The sequence below is a fragment of the Clinocottus analis genome, unplaced genomic scaffold (assembly GCF_023055335.1).
Source record: "Clinocottus analis isolate CAN_PGR_092001 unplaced genomic scaffold, fCliAna1.0.p SCAF_4, whole genome shotgun sequence".
Taxonomy (NCBI): domain Eukaryota; kingdom Metazoa; phylum Chordata; class Actinopteri; order Perciformes; family Cottidae; genus Clinocottus; species Clinocottus analis.
Genome location: NW_027176153.1, coordinates 3731263 through 3759001, shown reverse-complemented (window position 1 = coordinate 3759001; position 27739 = coordinate 3731263). Strand labels below are relative to the sequence as shown.

General features: G+C 44.9%; 1 protein-coding gene across 3 annotated transcripts; it reads right to left on the bottom strand.

Annotated features, from left to right (window-relative positions):
* Window positions 1-31: 31 nt before the first annotated feature.
* Window positions 32-26730, bottom strand: LOC137800847 (membrane-associated guanylate kinase, WW and PDZ domain-containing protein 3-like). 3 transcript variants are annotated; one of them, XM_068598204.1, is made up of 21 exons: window positions 26395-26728; window positions 17282-17333; window positions 16965-17202; window positions 16375-16491; window positions 14960-15079; window positions 13859-14032; window positions 13540-13735; window positions 13309-13379; window positions 12467-12634; window positions 11770-11939; window positions 11589-11688; window positions 11179-11353; window positions 10259-10892; window positions 9596-9659; window positions 9228-9428; window positions 8855-9145; window positions 4272-4466; window positions 4070-4128; window positions 3172-3318; window positions 2689-2827; window positions 32-1647 (listed from the first exon to the last, which is right to left on the bottom strand). In XM_068598204.1, the coding sequence occupies exons 2-21, from the start codon at window positions 17321-17323 to the stop codon at window positions 797-799; spliced, it is 4152 nt and encodes a 1383-aa protein (XP_068454305.1). In that variant the 5' UTR covers window positions 17324-17333; window positions 26395-26728; the 3' UTR covers window positions 32-796. The 3 variants fall into 3 exon arrangements, with proteins under 3 accessions (XP_068454305.1, XP_068454304.1, XP_068454306.1); XM_068598203.1 differs by having other exon boundaries at window positions 9228-9446; window positions 26395-26726; XM_068598205.1 differs by lacking the exon at window positions 32-1647 and adding an exon at window positions 1826-2143 and having other exon boundaries at window positions 9228-9446; window positions 26395-26730.
* Window positions 26731-27739: the final 1009 nt, after the last annotated feature.

Genomic DNA, 27739 nt, shown 5'->3' with positions numbered 1-27739 from the left:
ATATAAATATATATATATAGTTGTGTTTTTTTAACTTCATGTGAAAAATGTTTTTTTCCTGCAGATGAAACTGAAACAGCTGTTTGTTGATGTTCGTCCTTCCTCATGACGTCATGACGCCACGTGAGTCACAAGAGATGGAAGCTGTCAATGGTCCAGGACCAACTGGACCAAAAATACAGTTTAAACACATCCTCATTTTATGATTTTATTATCCATTAAAAATAGTGAATTAAAGGTGACAGTGGTTCTTTTATGTGCAATCAGTGTGTTAATAAAAGGTTATTTTTTATTAAATTACATAATCAATATGTAGCTGTAATCTGTTTTAAACATTATTTTATCTTGATTCTAACGACCAATACAAATATTGACTGCTCTTCATTATGGGTCCTCTTCAGTGATCTGATTGGTTCGTTAACCAGCGCCGTGATACCAGAGTTAACCCCAAAGTTAGCAGGATATCGCTGATCTGGCTCTGTGATACAGGTCTCAGGATGCACTGAGGGATGATGGTTAAAATAAAAATCTGATTGTTAGTTAATTCGTCGGCTGTGTGAGAAGCTGTTATGTCATTGGCCAATCAGGCCAATAAAAACCTGCCTACGGGCCAATCAAAATCAAGTCCTTTGTCTTCTTTCTTCTCATCGTCCAATCAGAAACAGACCATCTGCTGTCATCCAATAAGACGCAGGAAAAGGCAGGTCTTCTCTCCACAGGCCAATCGAAAAAAGCCCTTATAAGTAGCCTAAAAATATCTGTGAATGAAAAAGGAGATGTTCTTGGCGTCAGCCAATCAGAGAGAGAGCAAGCTCCGCCCACTGAGCCGACTGTCAATCAGGACGTTCGTTAGCCTCTGCGGGTTCGGCTTCAGCCAGGGGCCCGGGGCGTCGTCTTGTTGCCACCTGGCGCTCCTCCAATCAGAACCCTCCCTCCACCCGGCCTCAGCGATGCTGCCTGTCGATTGGCCGACCTCCGAGAAGCCGGTTGCTGATTCGCTGTCAGACGGACGCCGACGCTCGTCGCCGTCGTCTATCGGCATGAGGAAGGAGAATGCCGCCTTCTGAGCCGCTGCACCTGAGCTCCCAGAATGCTTTGCGTGGCGGGAGGTGATGTCATCTCTCCTCTCTCCCCTCTCCAACTGCTCGTCCTCTCTGTCGGCCTCTGTCACCCTCCTTCTCCTCCTCCGCTCCTTCACTCTTCCTCCAGACTCCTCCAAGCCCTTATGCGGTGGCAACGCGTTCCAGGATTGAGCACTGATCCTGGGTAAGCTCCTACTCCTCCTTCCCTGCTCCCTCTGGTTGTCTAGCTTTTCCCTCTGCCTCACGGTCTCACTTCTCCGCCTCCTCCTCCTCTCCTCTTCTTCTTCATCTTCCTCTCGTGCCTCTTCCTCCACCACGTCTAGGTCCAGATCAGGAGGCCCTCCTCCTTCTCCCTTTCGTCCTCCTGTTCTTTGTTGAGTTTCTCCCTCTCTCCTTATACTCCTCTTCTCTCCTCCTCCTCCTCCTTCTCCTCCTCCTCCTCCTCCTGTATGACCTCCTCCTCCCCGCTGCAGACCGAGGGAGGCGGTTGTAATGGTTAATCTCTCCTCCTCTTCCTTCTCTGCGGGTGAAGAGAAGGAGGTGGGGAGGACTCTATCCTCAGGGTCTGAGAGACAAACAGAAATAAAGATGTTAAGATGGATTTCATTGGATGTCCACCAGCGGGAGCTGTGTGTGTATATATATATATATATATATATATATATATATATATATATATATATATATATATATATATATATATATATATATATATATATATACACACACACATATATATATATATACTGTTACAGTTAATAACGTGTTAATGACATGTTAATAAACGTAAATACTGTATAATAACACATAACTACCATGTCGACCACATTACATGACATTTTAACAGTAACTTCTTGTTAAAATGTTCTTACGTGACATGAATCGCATTAATGAAAGGAAAAGCGCTGCAGATGAAGACGTGAAGACGAAGAGATGAGATGGAAAGGTGGAAGACAAAGAACAGGAAGTTACCAACCGCGAGTTTTCAGTACGTCCAATCACGTAGAAGCAGGGTTCACCCTGCTTAGAGTTGGTCATACAGAGAGACAGGCTGGACAACTCTACTGAGGAAGAGGAAGAAGTCGAAGAGCAGCACAGGAAGTACAGGAGGAAGGAGGAAGAGTAGATAGAAGTCAAGAGAATCCCAGAGCTGTGATTGGATGATTCAGGTTCAGAGAGGATTTTAACCTCTATTGTCTCTCCATTATTACCAGCTCCAAAGTGTAATAGTCGACACAGGTCACCTGTGTAGTCAGGTGTTACAGGTCACCTGTGTGGTCAGGTGTAACATGTCAGCTATGTGGTCTGGTGTTACAGGTTATTGTGTAGTCAAGTGTAACAGGTTACCTATTTAGTCAGGTATAACATGTTACCTGTGTGGTCAGGTGTTAATGCTTATCTGTGTGGTCAGGTGTTACAGGTCACCTGTGTGGTTAGGTGTTACAGGTTGTTGTGAGGTTAGGTGTTACAGTTCACCTGTGTGGTTAGGTGTTACAGGTTGTTGTGTGGTCAGGTGTTACAGGTCACCTGTGCAGTCAAGTGTAACAGGTTACCTGTGTGGTCAGGTGTAACATTACAGAGTCGGGTCACCTGTCCGGTGTCTCACCGTAGTCGGGCACGTATCCGTTTCCCTTCTTGAGGACCAGGTGGATCCGGTGGCCTCCTCTCCGTATCTGCTCCACAGCCTGACTGTGAGTCATCCCTGATGTACTGTCTCCATTTATCTCAACCAGCTGGTCCGACACCTGAGGAACAGGTACACCAGGTAAACCTTAGTTATACATCACAAACGCTGCAGAGGGACACAACAATACGTCTGAACGACCACGTGGTTCTGCTGATGGACCGAGAGACACGAGACAGGTGAGCCAGGTGTTCATCTCATGCCTGGTGGGCGGGGTTCTAGAGAAGGTGCTGATGATGTCACCCTTTCCATCTCATGGAGAGCTCTTCTTTGGAATATTTAAGGACACACCCAGAGGAGCAGCTGAATGTTTGATGCCCCAAGTCTGAATTAGCTGGAGAACTTTAATATTGTTAAGAATTGGGGGGTGTTAGTGTGTGTGTTAGTGTGTGTGTGTGTGTGTACCTGGATCTTGTTGCTGCGCTGGGCCGGCCCCCCCTCCATCAGTCCCAGTACATAGAGCCCCATGTTGTACTCGCTGCCCCCCCTCAAAGAGAACCCAAACCCTGTAGGACCTCGATCCAGATCCACATTGTAGAACCTGGACTCCTCCTGACAGACAGACAGACAGATGATAAAATTACTGCTGATACTTGTGTTAGTACCACTACTACTTATCTCACTAAACTAAGTACTGCTACTATAGTTAATACTGAAGAATCCCTCTGAACTAGTGTGTACTGTACTAGTATTAAAGTGTGTACTGATACTAGTTCTAAAGTGTGTACTGTACTAGCATTAAAGTGTGTACTGATACTTGTACTAAAGTGTATACTGATACAAGTACTAAAGTGTGTACTATTACTCGTACTAAAGTGTATCCTAATACTAGTACTAAAGTGTGTACTGACACTAGCACTAAAGTGTGTACTGATACTAGTACTAAAGTGTGTCCCTAAACTAGTACTGAAGTGTGTACTCATACTAGTACTAAAGTGTACTGATACTAGTTCCAAAGTGTGTACTGTACTAGCATTAAAGTGTGTACTGATACTTGTACTAAAGTGTATACTGATACAAGTACTAAAGTGTGTACTATTACTCGTACTAAAGTGTATCCTGACACTAGTGCTAAAGTGTGTACTGACACTAGCACTAAAGTGTGTACTGATACTAGTACTAAAGTGTGTCCCTAAACTAGTACTGAAGTGTGTACTCATACTAGTACTAAAGTGTGTCCTGATACTCGCACTAAAGTGTGTACTGTACTACAGTATGTACTGACACCAGTACTAAAGTGTGTCCTGGTACTAGTATCAGGACACACTTTAGTACTAGTATCAATACTAGTACCAGGACTGACCTTTGACCTCACTCTGGATGTCTTAATGTCCTGGTCGGCTCCCGACAGAGAGGACGAGTCTGAGGAGACAAACAGGATCCAATACAGAATTATAATATTGTATATGTTATACACATTTGTGTGTGTATGTGTGTGTGTGTGTGTGTGTGTGTGTGTGTGTGTGTGTGTGTGTGTGTGTGCGCGCGTGTGTGTGTGTGCGTACGGTGCCGGGGTGTGATGCTCAGTCTCAAGGTGTTCCCGGCCCTCCTCAGGATCTGGGCCAGGTCTCGGTGCTGCAGACCTCCGACCCCTCGACCCTCGATGGCATCCAGCTGGTCTCCAGGCTGGATCTGCCCGCTGCGAGCCGCCGGGCTGCCACGCCGCACCGTCATGAACCGGTGGGACATCAGGGAAGGGGCTGGGGGGGAAGTATTATATACTTATATACTGGTGGTACAATACCAAAATAAGAGCATCAGGTAGTATTAAATACTGGTGATAAAACTACCAAAATAAGAGCAGGAGGTAGATACTGATGATACACTACCAAAATAAGAGCAGCGTGTATATACTGGTGATAAACCTACCAAAATAAGAGCAGCAAGCAGTACCATATACTCGTGATAAACCTACCAAAATAAGAGCAGTGTGTATTATTATATAATGGTGATAAACTACCAAAATAAGAGCAGGAGGTAGATACTGAAGATACACTACCAAAATAAGAGCAGCATGTATATACTGGTGATAAACCTACCAAAATAAGAGCAGCAAGCAGTACCATATACTCGTGATAAACCTACCAAAATAAGAGCAGTGTGTTTTATTATATATTGGTGATGAACTACCAAAATAAGAGCAGGGTTTAGTATTACACATGATGGACAACAGCAGAGTGGTATTTATTATTGAGTCATAACGAGTCATTTACGTTGGTGTCAGAGACAGAAACACGTGACTTTGGATTCTTCAGTACTTCTTGTTCTGTTTCCGTGATAAAGTTATGATCTGTTTTAGAAAGCAGAGATTCTTCTGCTGATAAGAAGCAACACTTCTGTAAGTACTTTACAGGTCAAGAGGGCGTACTCTCTGCTTTCAGAAACACTTTAGAACCATTTAGAAATTCGAGAAACACAGAAAAGACAGACGGGTTCATAAAGTGAAGTGTTTGTTATTTTCCTTGTGAGGAAGTTCAGAGAAGTAAATCTGATCCATCAAGAACCGACTGAAACAGGAAAGAACAGCAGAACTTTTAGTGTTCAGAATCAAAGAGTCAAAGTGTGTGTGTGTGTGTGTTTACACTGAGTAAAGTGTGTAAAGTGTGTAAACTATGGAGAAACATGAGCTGATAAGCTATGAGGTCAACAACACGAAGCTGCTGATGTTCTCCAGACAGAAACTCTGATGCCAAAAGAGGCATTTAAACCATGATGAAGATGATGAAGAAAATGAAGAAGATGGTATGATTGGTTCTTTGAGAATCTGTTGTTGTTGTTGTTGACCTTCCTCGTCTGAGACTCTACGACAGCAGTACCTTAAATAACAAAGTACCTTCTGTACGTATGGTATATATGTATGTGTGTGTGTATAAACACACACCGGTATATATAACGGTATACATACTGTGCTATGTGCGTGTGAGCGTGTATGCATGTGTGAGTGTGTATGTGTGTTTCTCAATTTCACAGTACAATAAGCTGAGACTCACCCGCGCTCCAGTTTGTCAAGCACACACAAACACACACACACCTGGTTGAATTATGGATTATATGGACTATTATTAGAACGTTTCACAGTTTCTGCATAACGATTGACTTCAGCTGACTGAGATGGAGTTGTGTTCCAATAAACTAAAATACTACTTAGAATGTCCCGATACACTGGAAAGTACATGGAACACCTGATGTGCTACATCACATATTTACTCAGCCAATCGATTAACCCTGAAACCCTTTAACCCTGGAACCGTTCAACCCTTTAACTCTTTGACACCAAAACCCTTTAACACCGAAACCCTTCAACCTTTCAAAAAGGGTTTCAATGCTAAACGGTTAAAACCGGGTTAAAGGGTTCCAGCCCTTTAACCCGTTAGTCCTGGAACCTTTTCAACCCTTTAGCCCTTTAACACAGGAACCCTTTAAAGGGCTAAATCTTCAACCCTGCCCTTTAACCCTATATCCCTTTAACCATATAACCCTGCCCTTTAACCCCATATAATTAACTCTATATCCCTTTAACCCCTTAACTCTATATCCCTTTAATCCTTAACCTTGTACCCAGAGTCAATAAGACTGAAGGACAGTGAAAAAACTACTGCTCTGCTCACATCAATACTACTGTATTAGTTTCGAGGAGGAAAAGCTAGGCAGACATTCCTGAGAGGAGGAGGAGGAGAGGGGAGGAAGATAAGAGAAAAGGGAATACATTACTTTCCACACTGAAGATAAAAACTTAATGTTAACTACGATCCGAGCAGGTAGGAAAGAAGTACTGTGGTAGAAATATCCTGTTAATATTGAAGTAAAAGTACTGTTTTATAGTAGTATAAAGTATTGACGTCTCCAGGTGTTTATAGTAGTACAAAGTATTTAGTGTCTTGTATCTTGTGTATCTCACTGTTCATCTATGCTTCATTGGCATAACAGGTCCCAATCTCTCAGAAGAAGAGGTGCACTGTGGGTAACGTAGGCAGCAGGTTTTAGTGTTCCTCATGGAGAGGAGGTGAGATCTTCCGTCATGTGACTCTTTGAGGTGCAACAATCCAGAAAACCAGTGGAGACGCTGACGCCGTACACCTGTGTCCTTCCTCCCTGTCTTTGTGGTCAACATTATTCGGCTTGTCTAGCGCCTTCAACTGTCCATCGGTGGAATAATGTGAAACCAGGCACACAGGACCTGTGTGTTTCTAAATCCCTGCTTTCCCTCTAGACCACAAACGCTTCAACAGAGTAAAATAAAATGGAGAGATCCAATCACAGTCGGTACGGAGAGCAGGAAACATCACCCACCACCCATTTATATATCAGGTTTCTTTTAAACCCCTGTACGCAGACAGACAGACAGACACACACACACACACACACACACACACACACACACACACACACACACACACACACACACACACACAGAGCAACTTACGTTTGGAGTCCTTCACACTTTTCAAAGCTGACTGCAGTCGCTCCAACATGATAAACAGACCAGAAACAAGCAAACAAAAAATAAAAAAAAACTGTCTGTCTTTCTGCCTCTCTGCCTGTGTGTGAGACAGGTCTTGCCTCTGGAAGCGGACGAGTGAGACTAGACTACGAGTGTGAGCTGCAGGAGAAGAGAGACAGCTGGGAGGTAGGGGGCGTGGCCACTAAAGCAGATAACACACACACACACACACACACACACACACACACACATACACATACACACCCACACACACTAACAGAAGAGATTATTGTTCATGTTTTAGAGGAGGCGATGCGTTTGAGGTCTCTTTGACTGTTCTGTAAACCAGGTCGTTCCTTCCGGCTGAACGCAGTTAAATCAGTGGAACAAACATAGAAGCTCAGCTGCAGAGTGCATCACAACGCAGAGATGTCAGCGCCCCCTACAGGCTGCAGAGTGCATCACAACGCAGAAACGTCAGCGCCCCCTCCAGGCTGCATAGTGCATCACAACGCAGAGATGTCAGCGCCCCCTACAGGCTGCATAGTGCATCACAACGCAGAGATGTCAGCGCCCCCTACAGGCTGCAGAGTGCATCACACCACAGATATGTCAGCGCCTCCTACAGGCTGCAGAGTGCATCACACCACAGAGACGTCAGCGCCCCCTACAGGCTGCAGAGTACATCACAACACAGAGATGTCAGCGCCCCCTACAGGCTGCAGAGTACATCACAACACAGAGATGTCAGCGCCCCCTACAGGCTGCAGAGTACATCACAACACAGAGATGTCAGCGCCCCCTACAGGCTGTAGAGTGCATCACAACACAGAACCATCAGCGCCCCCTACAGGCTGCAGAGTGCATCACAACACAGAAACGTCAGCGCCCCCCACAGGCTGCAGAGTGCATCACAACACAGAAACGTCAGCGCCCCCTACAGGCTGCAGAGTACATCACAACACAGAGATGTCAGCGCCCCCTACAGGCTGCAGAGTACATCACAACACAGAGATGTCAGCACCCCCTACAGGCTGTAGAGTGCATCACAACACAGAACCATCAGCGCCCCCTACAGGCTGCAGAGTGCATCACAACACAGAAACGTCAGCGCCCCCCACAGGCTGCAGCGTGCATTACAGCTGCATGACAAAGCTGTACTTCAAGTTCGGTCGTTACGGATACACACTCATAATGTGCCAATGTGGTATTCGGAGTATGACTGAAATCTAACCAGGTACTCCATTGATTTTAACGTAGGTTGTGAAAAGGTCCCGGGGAGGAAGAATCATCCTCTGAACTACCTTTTGATCCTCTGAGACCCTCTACCATTGAATCTGGAGCTTTTACTGTGTTTCAACACCTCTAAATACTTTGAGATCTTTCAGATGCTATTTTAAAACAAAACAGGCGTTAGAAGGATTACAGAACCAGGCCAACGACCCAGGTCTGCCACCTGTCCACATACTCCTAAAAAGTCGACAAGTCTTTTTTCAACTTAATGGAAGCATTTTAAATCAAAAGTAGTACTCAGAGTCAAAACTCTGAGTACTACTCAGAGTTTTTGACTGGAACATGTAGAGTTCAGCGTTTACACAGTGTTTCTGAGGGGCTGTACATAAAATGAAGACAGTCACTGGGACTCACCCCCATTTGTCACTTCCTGAGAGGCGATGACAAATCCAAAACCTTCTCCCGCCCGCCTCCTCAGATCCACCTCCACCGTCTTTGCTCCTCCTCTTCCGTCTTTGGCTATTGCTCCCAGTGCTCCTCCCCCAACTCCCCCTCTGACGGGAGGAGGCCCACCGGCACTCTCCTCGACTCCCAGCAGATCACGTGGCTCCAAGGTCAGCGTCACAGGAACAGAGTCCAGGAAGCTGGTGCTCTGGATGAGGGCCGAGGCTGGGGGACCGTTTGGAGTCTGGGCAGGAGGGGCTCCTGGAACAACAAGGAGGAGTCAGACTGATAGAGACAGGAGGACAAGGTGGAGACACAAGAAGAACTCAATCAGGGCAGTTACCTTGGTGGGTCCCTGGAGCTGGTAGGTGCCCATCCTGGGGACTCTCCAGGACCAAGCCAGCCTGGGTCAGTGGGGGGACGCCCCCCAGCAAGGCACCCGTGGACGGGGAAGGCAAGTCGGCTGAAGGCGGAGGGTGGGAGGAAGAGGGAGGGGCCTGGCCGTGTGGGGAGGGAAGGAGCTTGTAGAGGTTTGGAGTGACAACTGGGGAACACATGGGACCTGTTGGAGATACATTATGATCGCGTGTTCACATGAAACACGACTCAAGCTCTTTTTTGTGCCCTGTCTTCAAAGTGATTTAATACAAGAACAAGAACTGATAATTGTCAATGAATGGATCAGAGTTAGAGGGTTTACACTTCCTTTACCTCCTCTGTAGACCAGAAGTACCACCTCTCCCTGTTTGGTGTGTTCTTGCAGGACTCTCTGGACCTAAGGACCGAAATGCGTCAATGGTTATGTAAAGAAAGTCCAATGCAAAAGGTATCCCCCAACGGTAAAACCTGTTCAGAAGATTTTCCATCCTGGCATAAAAGTGAGGAGTCTCCAGAAACAGGATCAGGAAAAAGACTATTTTTGTAACACCAGACGCCTGATAATGAGCCATCAAACATTCTCTACAACTCAACAGTTCAACCCAGAGAAGTTTAAAGAGGTTCAGATTTTCATCGACTTCAGCATCTCCACGCCTCTTTAGGAGAGCGACCCAACACACGATGTCTCTGATGTAGACTTGAATGTCCGCACGAGGACCACAGACAAGGATTCACATTCGTCCACATTCATAGGATTCATGGCGTTGTAACTAAATAGAGAATCAGGGAGGAAGTGGCATGGAGATAGAGGCCTAGACCTCAGATCCGGTTGAAGGACTAGTATCTTCTCATTTATCTGAAGGCCTTCAGACAAATCCGTCCAGAAACAAGGAGCATCTCTTGTGTTTGAATCTCTGGATAGCCAACGAGAGCGGAGCATCCTGAGGCTACGTTGATGCCGACTGGCTGGCTGTTGAGTAAAGAACAATGTCTTACCTGAGAGAGGCTGAGGCTCTGTACGTCTGCCCCGTTGATCTTCACTATGGTGTCACCCGTCTGCAGCGAGGGGCAATGCCTTCGATCCCAGACCCGCCTCACCACTGCCAGCTGACCTCCTTGACCCCCTGCCATTACGCTGAACCCCAGCCCCCCGCTCTCGCTGCGCCCGAGGGCCACCGGTACCAGCTCTCCGGGAGGATCTCCTCCTGGCGGCCCGGCCCCGAGGGGGAGCACCAGCCCGGGGTTTCCTCTACAGGCTAGAGAGGGCGCTTGGTGATTGGCCGGACAGCCGTTGAAGCCACAGGATGGGACGTCTCTGGGCAGGGTCGGGGCGAGGGACGTCTGGGGCATCGGTGGTCGATGCACAGGAGCGCCAGAAGGTGAGGAGGAAGTGGGCTTGTTCGCGGCAGTGGGGCCGGTGGAGTTTTGGAGGAGACCCGTCTCTGGCTGAGAGACGGCCAGTTTAAACAGCGTGTGGGAGGATGCGGAGCTGATGGGGAGTGTGGAGGAGGATATGGGGAGCGTCGATGTAGAAAGGTCGCTTTCTGAAGACTTGGAGCTCTGAAGGTTGAGGAGGGAGGAGGAGGAGTAGGCGGGAAGGGTGCTGCTGTTATAGCGAATCAGAGAAGACCTGTAGGGAGGAGGGCAGAAAACAGATGTTTTATACAATTAAAATGTTCATTTACCATTTCACACTTATGCTACTTAGGCTACTATTGATACCGTAGTAGGGAAACAAATAGAGCTTCTGTTATTTAACCAATTAGAGATAAATTATCCTTGATACATAAAAAAAAACTGTCACTGTCAACCTGCAATCAGTCGTCATCATTAAAGCTTTGGCGGGAGATTGACCTCCTTTACAAACCACTAATTGTTGCTAACATGGCTAATGCTAACACAGAAGCTTCTCCCACCTGCGTGTTGACGTGTTTGACAGACCGCCATCAGAGTCACTGTGATTGATGGCTGCCGTCCTCTCTGGTGGGGGTGGTGGACCCAATGGAGGGTCAGAGGAAGTGGGTGTTGGCGGGCCCGTCAGCCCGTTTGTCATTGGCTGAGCGGCATAGGAAGGCGGAGTTCGGCTTGGTCCTAGATTTTTTCAGAGTGAAGGAATTATTACTTATCAGACAGACAACTGATCAATGATCCCCAGCGGGAAATTAAAGCTGATTGGGGGTATAAACGGATGCGTTTTATTCTCTGTAGACACAAAACAAAGCAGGAACCTGAATAACGAGACCTGCAGCATCTGATTGACAGGATGTGTAATGGATTTCCAGATACTAATGTTAAATCCTCTAAAGTGAAGCCTCGTCTTTCTGACCTGGCGTGCTGCTATCGGCGTCCATCGTTCGGCTAAAGGTGAGGTGTGTCGGCCCACGGTTATCGTTGGGAGGGTAGGGGAGCTCACTGGGAGTCTGCGGCTGTTGAAGAGGTTGACAAGTCAGACACGAGGCTGGTGGTATCCACGGAGGTCACTGTTGAATACACAATAAATACCGCACCGTCTCCAGGCTCTGCTTGGGACACCCATCCGGGTTGTAAAGCATCGGGTACCCTCTCCTCAGCACCACGTCCACACTCTGGCCCATTGGCACCGCCTTCAGCATCTCCACCACCTCTTTGTGAGAGTGACCCAGCACACAGCTGTCGTTGATGTAGACCAGGATGTCCGCTGGAGAACCACAGACCAGGACACGCAGTCAGTCTGCTGCCGAAGTAATGTGCTGGTGTACCGGACTAAAGTACGCGCTCCAACTATACAAGAGAACTTCAAAGCCCTGGCTTACTCCACAACATGGTCCTGTCTTGTCTCTTTAAGGTGCCTTAAGGGGTCTGCAGGTGTTTAACAGGACTGCGGCGCGACGCCTCCCCTAAATGTTGCTGATATGAATCCTCAGATCAGGAGACTCAGGTCCATAACTCATGGTGTTTAAAATACAGCATGTACAGCTATGAGGTCCTAAAAACCCTTGTCTCTGAAGACCAGGTCTTGTATGTGTGCAGGTCTTGTACTAGTAGTATTAGTCGAGTCAGTAGAATTAGTATAGAGTCAATAGAAGTAGAGTCAGTAGTATTTGTAGTAGTCAGTAGTAATAGTAGTACTAGTAGTATTAGGAGTAGAGTCAGTAGTATTAGCAGTAGAGTCAGTAGTAGTAGCAGTAGTCTCAGTAGTATCAGTACTACAAACAGTATCAGTACCTGTGTTTAGAGCTGGGGGCCCTCCAGGTGTGACACTGTAAACCTGGAGGAACTCTCTGGGTCGACTTCCTCCAACTATGTTGAAGCCAAAGCCTCGAGGACCTTTAGACAGCCGGGTGTGGATGGAGTAACCCTTCAGCTGGCCGGGCTGCTCGCTGAACTCTGGGACTGGAACCGAGAGGAGAGGTGAGAACAGAGGGGACAGGTGAGGACAGAGGGGACAGGTGAGGACAGAGGGGACAGGTGAGGACAGAAGGGACAGGTGAGGACAGAAGGTACAGGTGAGGACAGAGGGGACAGTTGAGAACAGAAGGGACAGGTGAGGACAGAAGGGACAGGTGAGGACAGAAGGGACAGGTGAGAAAACAGAGGGGACAGGTGAGGACAGAAGGGACAGGTGAGAACAGAAGGTACAGGTGAGGACAGAAGGTACAGGTGAGGACAGAGGGGACAGGTGAGGACAGAAGGGACAGGTGAGGACAGAAGGGACAGGTGAGGACAGAAGGGACAGGTGAGGACAGAGGGGACAGGTGAGAACAGAAGGGACAGGTGAGAACAGAGGGGACAGGTGAGAACAGAAGGGACAGGTGAGGACCCAATGAACAGGTGAGGACAAAGGGGACAGGTGAGGACAGATTGTTAAGTTACTTAATATTATTCAAATTAGACTTAAATTAATATAATAAAACAAATTAAAATAGATAAGTAAAAATAGAAAATACTAAGTTTTAACATTTTTTCTAAACAAACTAACTATGAAGCAGCAGCCAAACAGCACAGACTGAGAATTAATCAACCAAGCTGACCGTTAATCAATGAATCAATGAATCAATCAGACTTACGTTCTGTAAAGGGAGTCGTCTCTTTGCACTGAGTTCGAGGATCCAGCCAGCTGGTCGTCTTTGAGTGATGACTGAAAGAGTGACATCATCATCATCATCATCATCATCATCATCATCCCCATTATTAGTCTAATACAAACACATCGACTGTCAGAATGAATCCTGGGTAATGTAGGAATTCAACTGATGATTGACGTGTGTAATGGATCAATAATCAGCATCGTGTCTCACTTGATGTAGTACGGCTCTCCTGAGTCACTAAACGCCAGCTCCCAGTTATCAGGCAGTGGACCTCCTGCTCTTCCTCTCCCTACTCCTCTTCCTCTTCCCCCTCTTCCTCCTCCATTCTCCGTTCCCTCCCGATTTCCCACCGCTAGCTCCCACGATTGGCTGAGAGGCAGGATTGTGGGCGGGACTCCAGCCGAACCTGATAGAGAGTGTGTGTGGGTCTTTAACGAGTGTGCACACACAAACACACACACGCGCACACACACTGTCACACGCGCACACACACACACACACACACTGGATCTCTGCTCAGCGGCTCTACCTGACAGGCCGCTGTCCTCCTCGCTGTTGTCTCCTTCCTCCACTGCCTTCTCCAGGTTACTCAGAGACTTGCTCCTCGTCCTGAAGTTCCTCAGCAGGTTTCGGTGTTCCTGGTACGTGATTGGTGGACTCTCCAGACCGATGTGGACTGGGCGGGGCGTCCCGTAGTAGTTCCCTGTGATTGGACGCCGTAAAAAACACGGTAAGTTATAATACAATGTATAATAATAACATAGCAGATCATAAATAATGTTACACAATATTGTAATTGGTGTCTGCTTCTTTTTCCTCTCTGTTTCTACTTCTCGTCTGCTTCTATTTCCTGTTTGTTTCTTTACATTACATTTACCTTTCATTTAGCTGACGCTTTTATCCAAAGCCACTGACATGTTTGCTCTATACACCGTAGACACAGCAACAGGAAGCAATTCAGAGTTAAGTGTCTTGCTCAAGGACACGGCGACAAGGACTAGCAGAACCCGGGCTCGAACCACTGATTGAAAGACGGGCATGCTAACCACTGAGCCTTGTCTGTTTCTCTTTCCTCACTTTTTTGCTTTCCTGTCTGTTTCTTCTTCCTGTCTGCTTCTACTTCCTCTGACTGGAAACCAGCGACCTGAGCACTCGTTCTTCTTTTTACTGGTTTAAAACCAGCTAAGTGATGATAACTGTGTCTTTATTAGTACATGTATCTATAGGTATAGTATATAGGTATTAGTATATAGGTATAGTATATTGGTATAGGATTGAGGTATAGTATTAGTATAGATATTAGTATATATGTATTAGTATATAAGTAGTTGCATATAGGTATTAGTACAACAGATACGAAGGTATTTATGTGCGAGTTCAGTTTCTATTTCTGTCTCATTAATCCTTCAGATTAAGGGAGAGAGAAGGGGGACGGATTAAAGACACCAGAGCCTCTTTTCCAAATACGGATCAAATATTCAACGTGGATCCTTCATCACAGACAGGTTCACGGCTGACCTTTGAACTTTCACACATTAAACATCCGTTTGCCTGCACGTGAAAAACGTGTTTTAAAAAATATGTATTAAACAAGATCTTTATGCAGCAGTAAGAAAAGATGACGTCTCACCTTTAAACTTGCCGCTCTCCAGCAGAGCGCCGGATTCCTCCAGGGAGAAAAACTCCTCGATAGACACAAAGTTGTAGTCCACACCTGAGATCTCCCCGTCCCGAGGCTGCCTGGTCGTACCTGTGGAGACGGACACAGTGATGTCATCAGAGCGGGACAGGAAATATATGAAAATTAGATCGATAGAGGCCTCACTCTGATGGTTTCTGCTCAGACCAAAACGTATACGCTCTGTGTGTTGCCTACAACGCGACCTCTAACTGGGGTTGCAAAATTCCGGGAATATTCAAATTTGGAAACTTTCCACGGGAATTAACGGGATTAAACGGGAATAAACGGGAATTAATGGGAATTAACAGGAATAAACTGGAAATTTTGGGGTAATTTGACTGTATTTACCTTGTCATAAGCAGACATGCATGCAAACATTGATAATACAACTTTTAAAAATGACATTTTTGACCTTTTTGACATTTTGTGAGTCGAACTTTATTCTTTCATCGACCAACGAAAACATGAACGTTGAATAAGAAAAGGTGTATTCCGTATGATCACCACCCCCCAACACAAATTTCTTTCTTTAGTGTTTTTCCCTGAATCCTTTCATGTCTAAATGCTTTCTTCCTGGACCTACATGACTAGTTCAGTTCATAGTTCATAATTAAAAAATTTGAACTAAGTTCACAGCTCCAAAAAATAAACTAGTTCAGTTATTTTTTTCAAAATGTTGCGAGCTATAATTGAAATCTCTATCTGTCTGCAATACCGCTCTTGGCTTCCACGCAACTTAACGCTCTCACACTTGCCAGACATCGGGCTGAAACGTTCAGACGCAACACTGAAGACAAAAACAACAGAACGTTTTATGTTTACGTTTATGTTTCTGGCAGACAATGTTCCCAACCAGCTGCATTCAGGGTCCAGCTGAGCTAGACGTGCATTGTCTTGTTCTCAACTACATTTAAGTTCCCTGTATATGCTTTTGCAAAAAAACGTTACCACATTTTTTTTTCAAAATTCCCGAGCCAAAATTCCCGTGGAAACTTTCCAGAAACTTTCCGGGAATTTACCAGAAACTTTCCGCCCCTTTTCAACCCTACCTCTAACACAAGTGTAGTCCACTTCCTGGAATCATTGACAGACGCTTTAGAAACCTGCAGCTGCTCAGATTGAACTTTGACCTTCAGGTCGGTCATTCATTTAAAGGAAAAGGCCGCAGATGTGAACATCACACGGGACGCTGTAGACCGGGACCCAGTGGACTTTAAAAATATAGGTGCAGAAACCTTCTGGACTTCGTGTGTGTATGTTTTTGTGTGCACAAGTGTGTGTACACAGGCGTGTGAGTGAGTGTGTGTGAGTATGACTGTGTGTTTGTGTGTGTATGTGTGTGTGTGTGTGTGTGTAGGTCTTACAGGGTACAGCTCGCAGGTACAGGTTCTCTCTGATGAGCTGCTGCAGCTGACTGTCCATGGAGCCGGGAGTGAAACACTTACTGAGGTACAACCTGAGGTCCTTACAGAGAGACGACCCTGAGGGACAGAGGACGTGATGTCATAGTGATGTCATTACAGAGGGACGACATTGAGGGACAGAGGACGTGATGTCATAGTGATGTCATTACAGAGGGATGACCCTGAGGGACAGAGGACATGATGTCATAGTGATGTCATTACAGAGGGATGACCCTGAGGGACAGAGGACGTGATGTCATAGTGATGTCATTACAGAGGGACGACCCTGAGGGACAGAGGACGTGATGTCATAGTGATGTCATTACAGAGGGACGACCCTGAGGGACAGAGGACATGATGTCATAGTGATGTCATTACAGAGGGACGACCCTGAGGGACAGACGACGTGATGTCATAGTGATGTCATTACAGAGGGACGACCCTGAGGGACAGACGACGTGATGTCATAGTGATGTCATTACAGAGGTTATGATGATGATGATGATGATGATGAGTATGATGATGATGATATGTCTGACGTGCGCTCTTACCTGGTGAGACGGTCTTGATTCTAATTGGATGAGGACAGGAGTTCAGGACTCCTCTAACATCACCGAGGGTCATCCCCAACACGGGCGTCCCCCCAATCTCCAAAATGATGTCGCCCACAGTGGCCCCGCCCCCGTGAGCCGCGGTGACGAATGGGAACTCGCCGTAGTCCGCCCCGCCCCCGATGGCCAGCCCCAGCTCTCCGGAGCCGCCGCCCAGCGGGACGAAGCTCTCCTGCACCTGTAGACGGGCAAAGAGGACGAGCGGTCAGCTGACTGGAAGCGGTCCGTACTTCAGGTGTGAAAACGCGAGCCGTTACCTTCGAGCGCCAGTGCAGCTTCTTCACCGTCGCTTTAGACATGGCGGCCGAGCTGCAGACAGAAAGAAACAATGCAACTGAGAGCACTCAATAGCACCTGTAAACACCTGTAATCACATGTGGACACCTGTGAACACCTTTGAACACCTGTGACACCTGTGAACTACGGGTAAACACCTGTAATCACAAGAGAGCACCTGTGACCTGTGAACATCTGTGGACACTTGTGGACACCTGTTGACACCTGTGAACACCTGTGAACCGCAGGTGAACACCTGTGAACCACGGGTAAACACATGTAATCACTTGTAAACACCTGTGGACACCTGTAAACAAGGTAGGTAAAAACCTGTAATCACCTGTTATTACCTGTGGACACCTGTGGATCACCTGTAAACACCTGTAAACACCCGTAGACACACTTCACTACACCTGGTCACACCTTTGTAAATATTATTAAGTGTGGCTTCAGCCGCATGGGGTCATAGACCCCATGCTGGAAGCACACTTCATGTTCTCCTGCGGGCTTATTATTATTATTAGTTGGAATGCTTCGAGCATTCCAACTATTGTTCTTCGAATCTTTAAAAAACTTATTATTATTCTATTTCTTCCGTACGTATTTTGGACCTCTTCAGCTCCTTCATATTTTCAGCTACAGAAAAAAGTTCAATTATTCAAATATTCAGCTTCTTAAGCACACGTGTGCAACTTCCTTTTCAAATTTCAGACTTTTCAAATTTTTAAATTATTAAACTTTTTATGATTTTTTTTAAAATGGGACCCAATGGGGAAATCTTCAAATCATCTTCAACTTCAAACGTTTGCAGGTTCTTCATACGTTCAGCTAGAGACACAATTTCAAATTTCAAATGTTGACAAAACGTTCAGCTATTATTCTACGCTTTTACATTTTTCATATTTTTTCAAATATTTAAATTATTAAACTTTTTATAAAAATAAAAATGAATGGTTTCCAATGAAAAACGTTTTAAAACTTCTTCAGCTCCAAAAGCCTAAGGCTCTGCCATGCTTTCAGCTAGAGACACCATTCCAAGTTTAAAATGTTGCCAAAACTTTCAGCTATTACCGCATATCTCCACTTATTGATATATTTTATACTGTCATAATTGTCAGCGTTTTAGTTTTATGTTTTTTTGCCGCCTTTTCTCTCTTTTGCATGAGTGTGTGTTGCGGACCTCAGTGCACGTGATGTCATACTTAGAGGGCAGACCCACGTCAGATCTTGAAGATTTTTTTTTTTAAATTTGCCGTAAACTCCGTACCGTGTACTCTTTGGGCATAATTTATAGCTCAAAACGTTGGAAATCTTGTCTTCTGTCATAAACTGCGGTCGATAGGAATCCAACACATTCAGACGTCTCGTAATCGGACTGAATGTGAGAGCAAGTCCACCTCGCTCTGCCATCCGCTTCAATGTTAAATCTCCCTCCAAAGCCACGTCTCCCCTGAAGCTCGTACCTGATTTGTAAATCGCCCGTACAGACACATGTTTTATCGTACAGACTCACCAGTCACAGTATCTGTTCATCAAGTCTTCCTAACGCTTCATATGCGATATTGAAGCAATCGGGGCTTTTTAAGTATGTTTTTTGGGTGATTTTTGGATAGGTGTTTCCCAGCATTGACTCCATATAATCATCGGCAGTTAGTAATTGTAACTGCCGATATTTGAATTCATCACCATGGCAACCTCTGACATGAGGGCAGTTCAACAGACACACAGACACTTACACACGCACACACACACAGGACTTCTCTCTCTGTCTCCCTCCCTCCCTTTCTCTATCTGTTCATATATATATTCCACTATTTTCATATCTATTCAGCTGTTTTGTTATTTTCAAATATATTCAGCTTTTTTAAGCTTTATTCAACAATATTTTACTATGTTCAGTGTTTAGATGATGCACTTTTCCTTTCAACTTTTCCAATTATACATTTAAACAAGAAGGATTTTCAACAGTTCAGTTTAATGCTTTTGGGCTTCAACACTTTTCATCAGTTAGTTTTCTTTACATGTTCATATATATTCCACTATTTTTATATATATTCAGTTGTTTTGTTATTTTCAAATATATTCAGCTTTTTTAAGCTTTATTCAACAATATTTCACTATGTTCAGTATTTAGATGATGCACTTTTCCTTTCAACTTTTCCAATTATACATTTAAACAAGAAGGATTTTCAACAGTTCAGTTTAATGCTTTTGGGCTTCAACACTTTTCATCAGGTAGTTTTCTTTACATGTTCATATATATTCCACTATTTTTATATATATTCAGTTGTTTTGTTATTTTCAAATATATTCAGCTTTTTTAAGCTTTATTCAACAATATTTCACTATGTTCAGTATTTAGATGATGCACTTTTCCTTTCAACTTTTCCAATTATACATTTAAACAAGAAGGATTTTCAACAGTTCAGTTTAATGCTTTTGGGCTTCAACACTTTTCATCAGGTAGTTTTCTTTACATGTTCATATATATTCCACTATTTTCATACATATTCAGGTGTTTTATTCAGTTGTTTTGTTATTTTCAAATATATTCAGCTTTTTTAAAGCTTTTTTAAGCTTTATTCAACAATATTTCACTATGTTCAGTGTTTAGATGATGCAGTTTTCCTTTCACCTTTTCCAATTATACATTTAAACAACAAGGATTTTGAACAGTTCAGTTTAATGCTTTTGGGCTTCAACACTTTTCATCAGGTAGTTTTCTTTACATGTTCATATATATTCCACTATTTTCATATATTCACCTGTTTTGATAAATATTCCAGTATTTTCATATACATTCAGCTGTTTTCATATATATTCAGCTTTAAGCTTTTTTTAAGCTTTATTCAACTTTATTTCACTATTTTCAGCTACATTCAGCAATTTCTTTCAAATATTTCAGCTTTATGCTTCAGCTTTTTGCATTCCAACGCATTTTCCACAGGAAATGCAATTTCTAGTTATTATTATTCTTCTTATAGTCAAACCACTACTCCTCCCAGAGCGTTGCCAGCACATGCGTAAAAAATACGTCGAAACGTGCGGTTTGCGCGGGAATCGTGAGGTATGACTTTTCTAAGAGATTCGCCCGTACGTTTTCCCGAAAAATGCAAAAAACATAAAAAAAATTTCACGAAATGTTCGTAGAGGGTGGCGCACCAATTAACAGAGTGAGAAGAAGCGACAGAAACTGTTAAAAAAATAAAACGTATTTTGTCATTACTCCCACAATGTTCACTCTTCATACACCATTGTTGGATAGAAACGTTGGAAATCTTGTCTTCTGTCATAAACTGTGGTCGATAGGAATCCAACGGACTCAGACGTCTTGAAATCGGACTGAATGTGAGAGCAAGTCCACCTCGCTCTGCCATCCGCCGCCATGTTAAATCTCCCTCCAAAACCACGTCTCCCCTGAAGCTCGTACCTGATTTGTAAATCGCCCGTACAGACACATGTTTTATCGTACAGACTCGCCAGTCACAGTATCTGTTCATCAGGTCTTCCTAACGCTTCATATGCGATATCTAAGCAATCGGGGCTTTTTAAGTATGTTTTTTGGGTGATTTTTGGATAGGTGTTTCCCAGCATTGACTCCATGTAATCATCGGCAGTTAGTAATTGTAACTGCCGATATTTGAATTCATCACCATGGCAACCTCTGACATGAGGGCAGTTCAACAGACACACAGACACTTACACACGCACACACACACAGGACTTCTCTCTCTGTCTCCCTCCCTCCCTTTCTCTATCTGTTCATATATATATTCCACTATTTCCATATATATTCAGCTGTTTTGTTGTTTTCAAATATATTCAGCTTTTTTAAGCTTTATTCAACAATATTTCACTATGTTCGAAGCAATAGTGGCTTTTAAAGTACCATTTTTTAAAATAGTTTGAAAGGAGTTCCACAGTATTTAGGTCTGTTAAGCTCAGCGTAAGGAAGTCCCTTTGAAGTCATCACCATGGCAACCTTTGATCTAACGACCCACAGGTGTTCTCGTTAGGGCAGTTTAACAGACACGCAGACACTTACACACGCACACACAACACAGATGACTTCTGTCTCTCTGTCTGTTTGTCTCACAGACACACACACAGACACACACACAAACAAACAAACACATACACAAACACACACACACACACACACAAACAGACACACAAACACACACACACAAACAGACACATACACACACACACACAGACACACACAAAGACGTTTACGTGTGTTTTATATTGTGTAGTTGTCAACACTGTGATCATTAATAAGGTCATATGATATTTCATATACGTTTGTGTGTGTTCAGGACGTTCAGTAGTTTATTTCCTTAAGTCCACAGTCCAGTCTGCCTCTAATCAGTCTGCTGGCGCTCACTTGGTCACCATGACGACGGCAGCACACAGGTGCTTCATATCAGCCAATCAGTTTAACACACAAACCAACTCAAGTGCTTTGGAGGAGAGACGGGCGTCAGAAACAAAAGCTATATATTGCGACGTCTTACGGCAGTAGTAGCCACACTTTCAAAATTTCTTGCGAAATTTTCTAGTTAGTAGTTATTAGTTATTTCATCAGACAGCAGTTTAAAACTCTGTTTGGTGACAAAGAAAAACTTGCCGACCAACTCGGAGTCTTCTTTAACTCCTTCCTGACGAGGACTATTATTTACCTCCTTGATTCCTCACCCCCTAACGAGCACTATTATTTCCCTACTTGCTTCCTCACTAGGAAGCTTCCTCACCCCTTAACAAGAACACATCTTCACCTCCTTGATTCCTCACCCCCTAACGAGGGCATTTATTTCCCTCCTTCCTTCCTCGCTAGGAAGCTTCCTCAGCCCCTAAGGAGGACGTGACTCAGCTCTCAGCCGAGTTTGTATTCCGTGGTTTTAATTGGTCTGTAAATGCAACGTTGAACCGTCTCTTCCTGTTTCGGATCCGCTCCTCCATCAACTCATCGTCTCTCAGGCTCACACAACGGCAGATGGTGGCCGACCGCAGGGAGCCGCACACACACTCACGCATTATGTACACACACACACACAAAAACCCCACACACACACTATATGCAAACACACAAACACTAAATGCAAATTTACACACAAACACAAATACATGCAGACCAGCCACTGACACCATTTCATTTATACACACTCAGACCCACACACAAACACACACACACTCACAAACACACATGCTCCTAGATGCCGTACGTTAATTATGGATGAGCATATGTGGAGGTGGGAGTCAGGGAAAAACAAACAAATAAACAAACAAACGTCCCCAAGCAGCAATTCAAACAGTCTGAGGCTTTTAAAGTAAAACTTCACTGAGGAAACAGGAAGTAAATATACTTCCTGGAGAAAGAGGAAGTAAAGATGCTTCCTCGAGAAAGAGGAAGTAAAGATGCTTCCTCGAGAAAGAGGAAATAAAGATGCTTTCTCGAGAAACAGAAAGTGAATATGTTTCCTTGAGAAACAGAAAGTAAAGATGAAAATAGGAAGTACAGACGCTTCCTAAGGAAACAGGAAGTAAAAATGCTTCCTCATGAGACATGAAAATAAAGATACTTCCGAAAGAAACAAGGAAGTAAATGTGTGTGTCCTACCTGTTTGTGTGTGTCCGACCTGTGTCGTACCTGTATGTGTGTGTGTCTTGTACCTGTATGTGTTTGTGTCGGTGTCGTACGCGTGTGTGTCTGTGAGCTAGTGTGTGCGTGTATGTCGTACCTGTGTTGTTGTGTGTTCAGCTCTCATGTCTCAGTGTTTCTGCTGGTTTCTGTCTCTCTTCCTGTTTCCTTCCCCCCTCTCTCTGATTGGTCGGGTCAGAGTCCACCGTGTGATGTCATCAGTGTGTTTAAGGAGCGTGTGTCTTTTCTCTCTTCGTGTTCTCTGTTTGAAGGAATGTGAGTTAGTCTCATGCAAACAGAAACCACTACGGCTGAGTGCGATGGACTCACACTGATGACATCACTGATGCCTTGAATGGCTGTTTAAACGAGCCGCAGCGTTACACTTTCAGCCAATCAGCAGCAGGTTGGTAGTCGGGATTAGAAGGCGGGATATCAAACAGATATCTCCACCATCACACTCCAGTTTTAAAAGCGAGACTTACTGACCGACAGTAGAAGAAGAAACTCAGTAAATCGGACGAAATTTACGACATACAATCATGTAGTGGTCAGGAGAGAGAATGCAGCTTTAACACATAGACTTCTATACAACCCCCTGGTCGCCCCCTGGTGGTCAGGAGAGAGAATGCAGCTTCAACACATGAAGTATATACTTCTATACAATGAGAGGAGTTGCCCCCTAATGGGCATTAGAGGAACTGCAGCGAGAAACATCAGCTGCTGATTGGTTCAGACCGCCAGTCCATAAAGATATCAATCCTTAGAGGTCCTCGTCTCTTGAGGTCCCAGTCCATAAAGTAAATGTACTTGTAAACTATTTTCTCTTCTTCAAAGCACATCAACAGTTTATTTCTTTATTGAGCTAAGCAGGAGCAATAGCAAAGTCTATGCTTCATGTGTTTAAGCTGCATTCTCTCTCCTGACCACCAGGGGGACCAGCAAGGGATGCTTCAGGGGCGGGGCTACAAGGTGATTGACAGGTCTCTACGTCACTCCTCCTCAGTCCAGATATGGTCACTTCCTGTTCATTGGTTGCAAAAATATATATGCTGTAGCATGTACTACTAATAACAATATAAAGTATGAGATTCAGAACCAACAGTGATTTTTTTTCCGCTGTGAGTCATAAAGAGGATGAGGAGGATGCTGAAGGAGGAAGAGCAGCTCTGGTTTCCTGTCTGGTGACGCTGAGTATCTCTGACTGTCGCTGTCAGTTGTGATGACATCAGAGCTTACGATGATGTAATCGGCCCTTCACGTTTACATTCTAATGTTTATTTTCACAACAGCAGTAACAGTAATTCAACCAGTAATAACAGTAATAACAAACTGTTGTTACTCTCTGATTTGATCCAGTCGCTTCAACAGATGTTTTTTAACTGTGAAAAAAGATGAACAAAATAAAAATGCCTCCAATGTTTCTTTTGTTTTGGTTAACCTCGAGAAAAAAAAGTAGTAATGAATTAAGTGTGTGGAAGGGGAGCCAAGGGAGTCTGTGGAGGCGGAGCCAAGGGAGTCTGTGGAGGCGGAGCCAAGTGAGTCTGTGGAGGCGGAGCCAAGTGAGAACATTTACAAACAAACGCTGCTCATTGTTCCTTTAAGACCTGATCCTAACCTGGTCTGGTGTCACTCTATATCGCTGTGGTCCAGATGAGACCTAAACCCGGAAGACTGAGAGCTGATTCTTTGTCTTGTGGACTCATTCTTTTCTTTCTTCAAGTCCTCAAATTTTATATCATCATCTAAAGTTTTTGCATTCAAACAGAAAGTTAGTGATGATGTCATCAGTGATGTCATTAGGTTTAAACTGTGTGCTTTTACTGCATCACAAGACAACTCATGCTGGAACCAGCTGCTCCTCCTCCTCATGCTCCTCTCCTTCCTCCTTTTCCTTATGCTCCTTCTCTTCCTCCTGATGGTCTTTTAGTCCTCCTCTTTTTCCTCCTCTTCCTCCTGTTCATCAACATCTCCTCACACATTAGATGTCGAACATACATTCAGTTTAAAGTTTGGAAGACATGATCCAGGTGCATTGTGATAGTTCACCTCCTCTGATAGTTCACCTCCTCTGATAGTTCACCTCCTCCTGATAGTTCACCTCCTCTGATAGTTCACCTCCTCCTGATAGTTTACCTCCTCTGATAGTTCACCTCCTCCTGATAGTTCACCTCCTCTGATAGTTCACCTCCTCTGATAGTTCACCTCCTCTGATAGTTCACCTCCTCTGATAGTTCACCTTCTCTGATAGTTCACCTCCTCTGATAGTTCACCTCCTCCTGATAGTTCACCTCCTCTGATAGTTCACCTCCTCTGATAGTTCACCTTCTCTGATAGTTCACCTCCTCTGATAGTTCACCTTCTCTGATAGTTCACCTCCTCCTCTGATAGTTCACCTCCTCCTCTGATAGTTCACCTCCTCTGATAGTTCACCTCCTCTGATAGTTCACCTCCTCCTCTGATAGTTCACCTCCTCCTCTGATAGTTCACCTCCTCCTCTGATAGTTCACCTCCTCTATTAGTTCACCTCCTCCTCTGATAGTTCACCTCCTCCTCTGATAGTTTACCTCATCCTGATAGTTCACCTCCTCATAACACCATATAATGATATTCATGTGTGTAGTGACACTGCCTCTATGAACACACAGTTGTAATAACATACAATGTGTTAAAACACATTAATAAACACTGAACATGTCCGGCTTGTAAACTGTTTATTACATCTTTATATTATGTTATGATACAACTGATCCAATGAGATGTTATATACTGTACTACACATAGTACAATACATGAATACCTCCTGCTCTCTACCTCCTAACACACATGTATGAAACACTGTTAATGCACCTTCTCCTCTCCTCCATGAAGCAGCACCTCCTCCTGTCCAGCAGCATCTCTCCTCATCACTCTGATAGCACCTCCTCGTGCACAGCCTGCTCCTCAGGAGGAGAAACACGCACCTCCTCCTCATGATAACCGGTCAGAGCAGACAAAGAGCGGCTCCTATAGCGCAGATCAGCATGTAAACACACGCACTCAAGCACGCACGCGCGGCCACACACACACACACACACGCGCGGCCACACACACACACACACACACACACGGTGTCACCTCCGTGCACTCATACGGATCCCACAGCAGCTGGTAGTTTACAGTTGTGGTTTTACACGGTGACAGATGAGACCTTCAGGTGCGCACGCACGCACGCACACGCCGTGGTGGTGGTGGTGGTGGTGGTGGTGGTGGTGATGGAGACCGGCAGCCCGCTGCTCCTGTGGCCAGCAGCGAGTGCCGGTCACGGCTGTGAATGTGCTGACAGCGCCGTTTGTCCCTGCAGGAGCACAAGCACTCCGGGTTTTCTCGGTCAACGCGACCGGGAACGCGCCCGGTGCCTCGTGCACAGAAACGGGGAAAACCAACCGGGACCGGGACCCGGCGCTACGTTACCTTCATTGTTCCCGCCGTCGTCCTCCGGTTCTCCCGCGCGACGCGTCTCCTCTCCGCTCCGGTGGAAATCCTCTCCGGGCTTTTAGTGTATTGATCGCTCCCTCGATGCTGCTGCTGCGTGCGTGCGTGCGTGCGTGCGTGAGCGTGCGCGGCGAGCGCGTGCACGTGTGACAGTGCGTGATGTCCACTGCAGGTAAAAATGCAAAGTGCTTAAAGGTTGAAGATCACACATATACACACACAGACACACTGACACACACACACACGCACACACACATACACACACACACACACACACACACTACGCGTGTGTGTGTACTGTACGGTGCGTGTGCGTGTGATGCCTGCAGGTAGCTGTGCAGCAGCTTAATGGAGCTTTACTACACAGAGGAAGCTAGTGTCTCTCTCTCTCTCTCTCTCTCTCTCTCTCTCTCTCTCTCTCTCTCTCTCTCTCTCTTTCAATCTCTCAGCAGCAATAAGGAAGAAAGAGTGATGATAAAGGAAGTGTGTGTGTCTGTGTGTTGTGTGCGTGTGTGTGCGTGTGTGTGTGTGTGTGTGTATGTGTGTGCGCGAGATTGTGTGGAGGGGGGCGGGGCACCAGGAAGGAAAAAGGAAGAAAAAAGGAAGGAAGTGAGAGAGAGAGCTCCTCCTTCTGAGGGAGGAGTCTGTGTGATGAGGAGGGTATTCAGGGTAATAGGCTGACATCAGCGTGAGTGTTCGTGCGTGTGCGTGTGTGTGTGTGCGTGCGTGTGTGTGTGTGTGTGTGTGTGTGTGTGTGTGTGTGTGTGTGTGTGTGTGTGTGTCGACAGCAGCGTATCGTGAGACCATCGTCATCAATGTTTCACGTTTGCTCATCATCAGAATCTTCCTTCCTCTATTAACAGGTATTTATATTGTATCTGATATATTATACTATGTATTATATTCAGTATGTATATGTAATATATATATATATATATATATATATATATATATATATATATATATATATATATATATATATATATATATATATATATACATATTATTGGAGACGTAGCAGTTTAAATTGAACCGAATCGAAGACGAAAGATCCAGGATCGATCATCCTTAATAACCCCAGCGTCCCCAAAAATAGGGGCTGAATTCTTCATCCGGAGGTCTTCCTCCCTCTCCATGTCCTCGTACACCATGAAGCGATACCAGAGCCACTGATGTGACAGCAAAAGAAAACTTAGAGTTTACAACAGCATGTAAGTCCATTTACAACACAATTCAACCAAACATATTTACATAAACCATAAATAAGACTCCAGAGGACTCAAAAGTGACTCAAGAGAGCTCCTCAAGTTATGAAAATATACAT

What these genes read in the sequence shown, in the direction of transcription:
- LOC137800847 (XM_068598203.1), bottom strand. Translation starts at nt 17,323, where the DNA reads ATGTCTAAAGCGACGGTGAAGAAGCTGCACTGGCGCTCGAAG. An exon ending in GCCCCCAGCTCTAAACACAG is followed by an intron (nt 11,940 to 12,466) that starts GTACTGATACTG and finishes GTGGTTCTCCAG; the next exon opens with CGGACATCCTGGTCTACATC. An exon ending in TCAAACACGTCAACACGCAG is followed by an intron (nt 10,893 to 11,178) that starts GTGGGAGAAGCT and finishes TCCTCCCTACAG; the next exon opens with GTCTTCTCTGATTCGCTATA.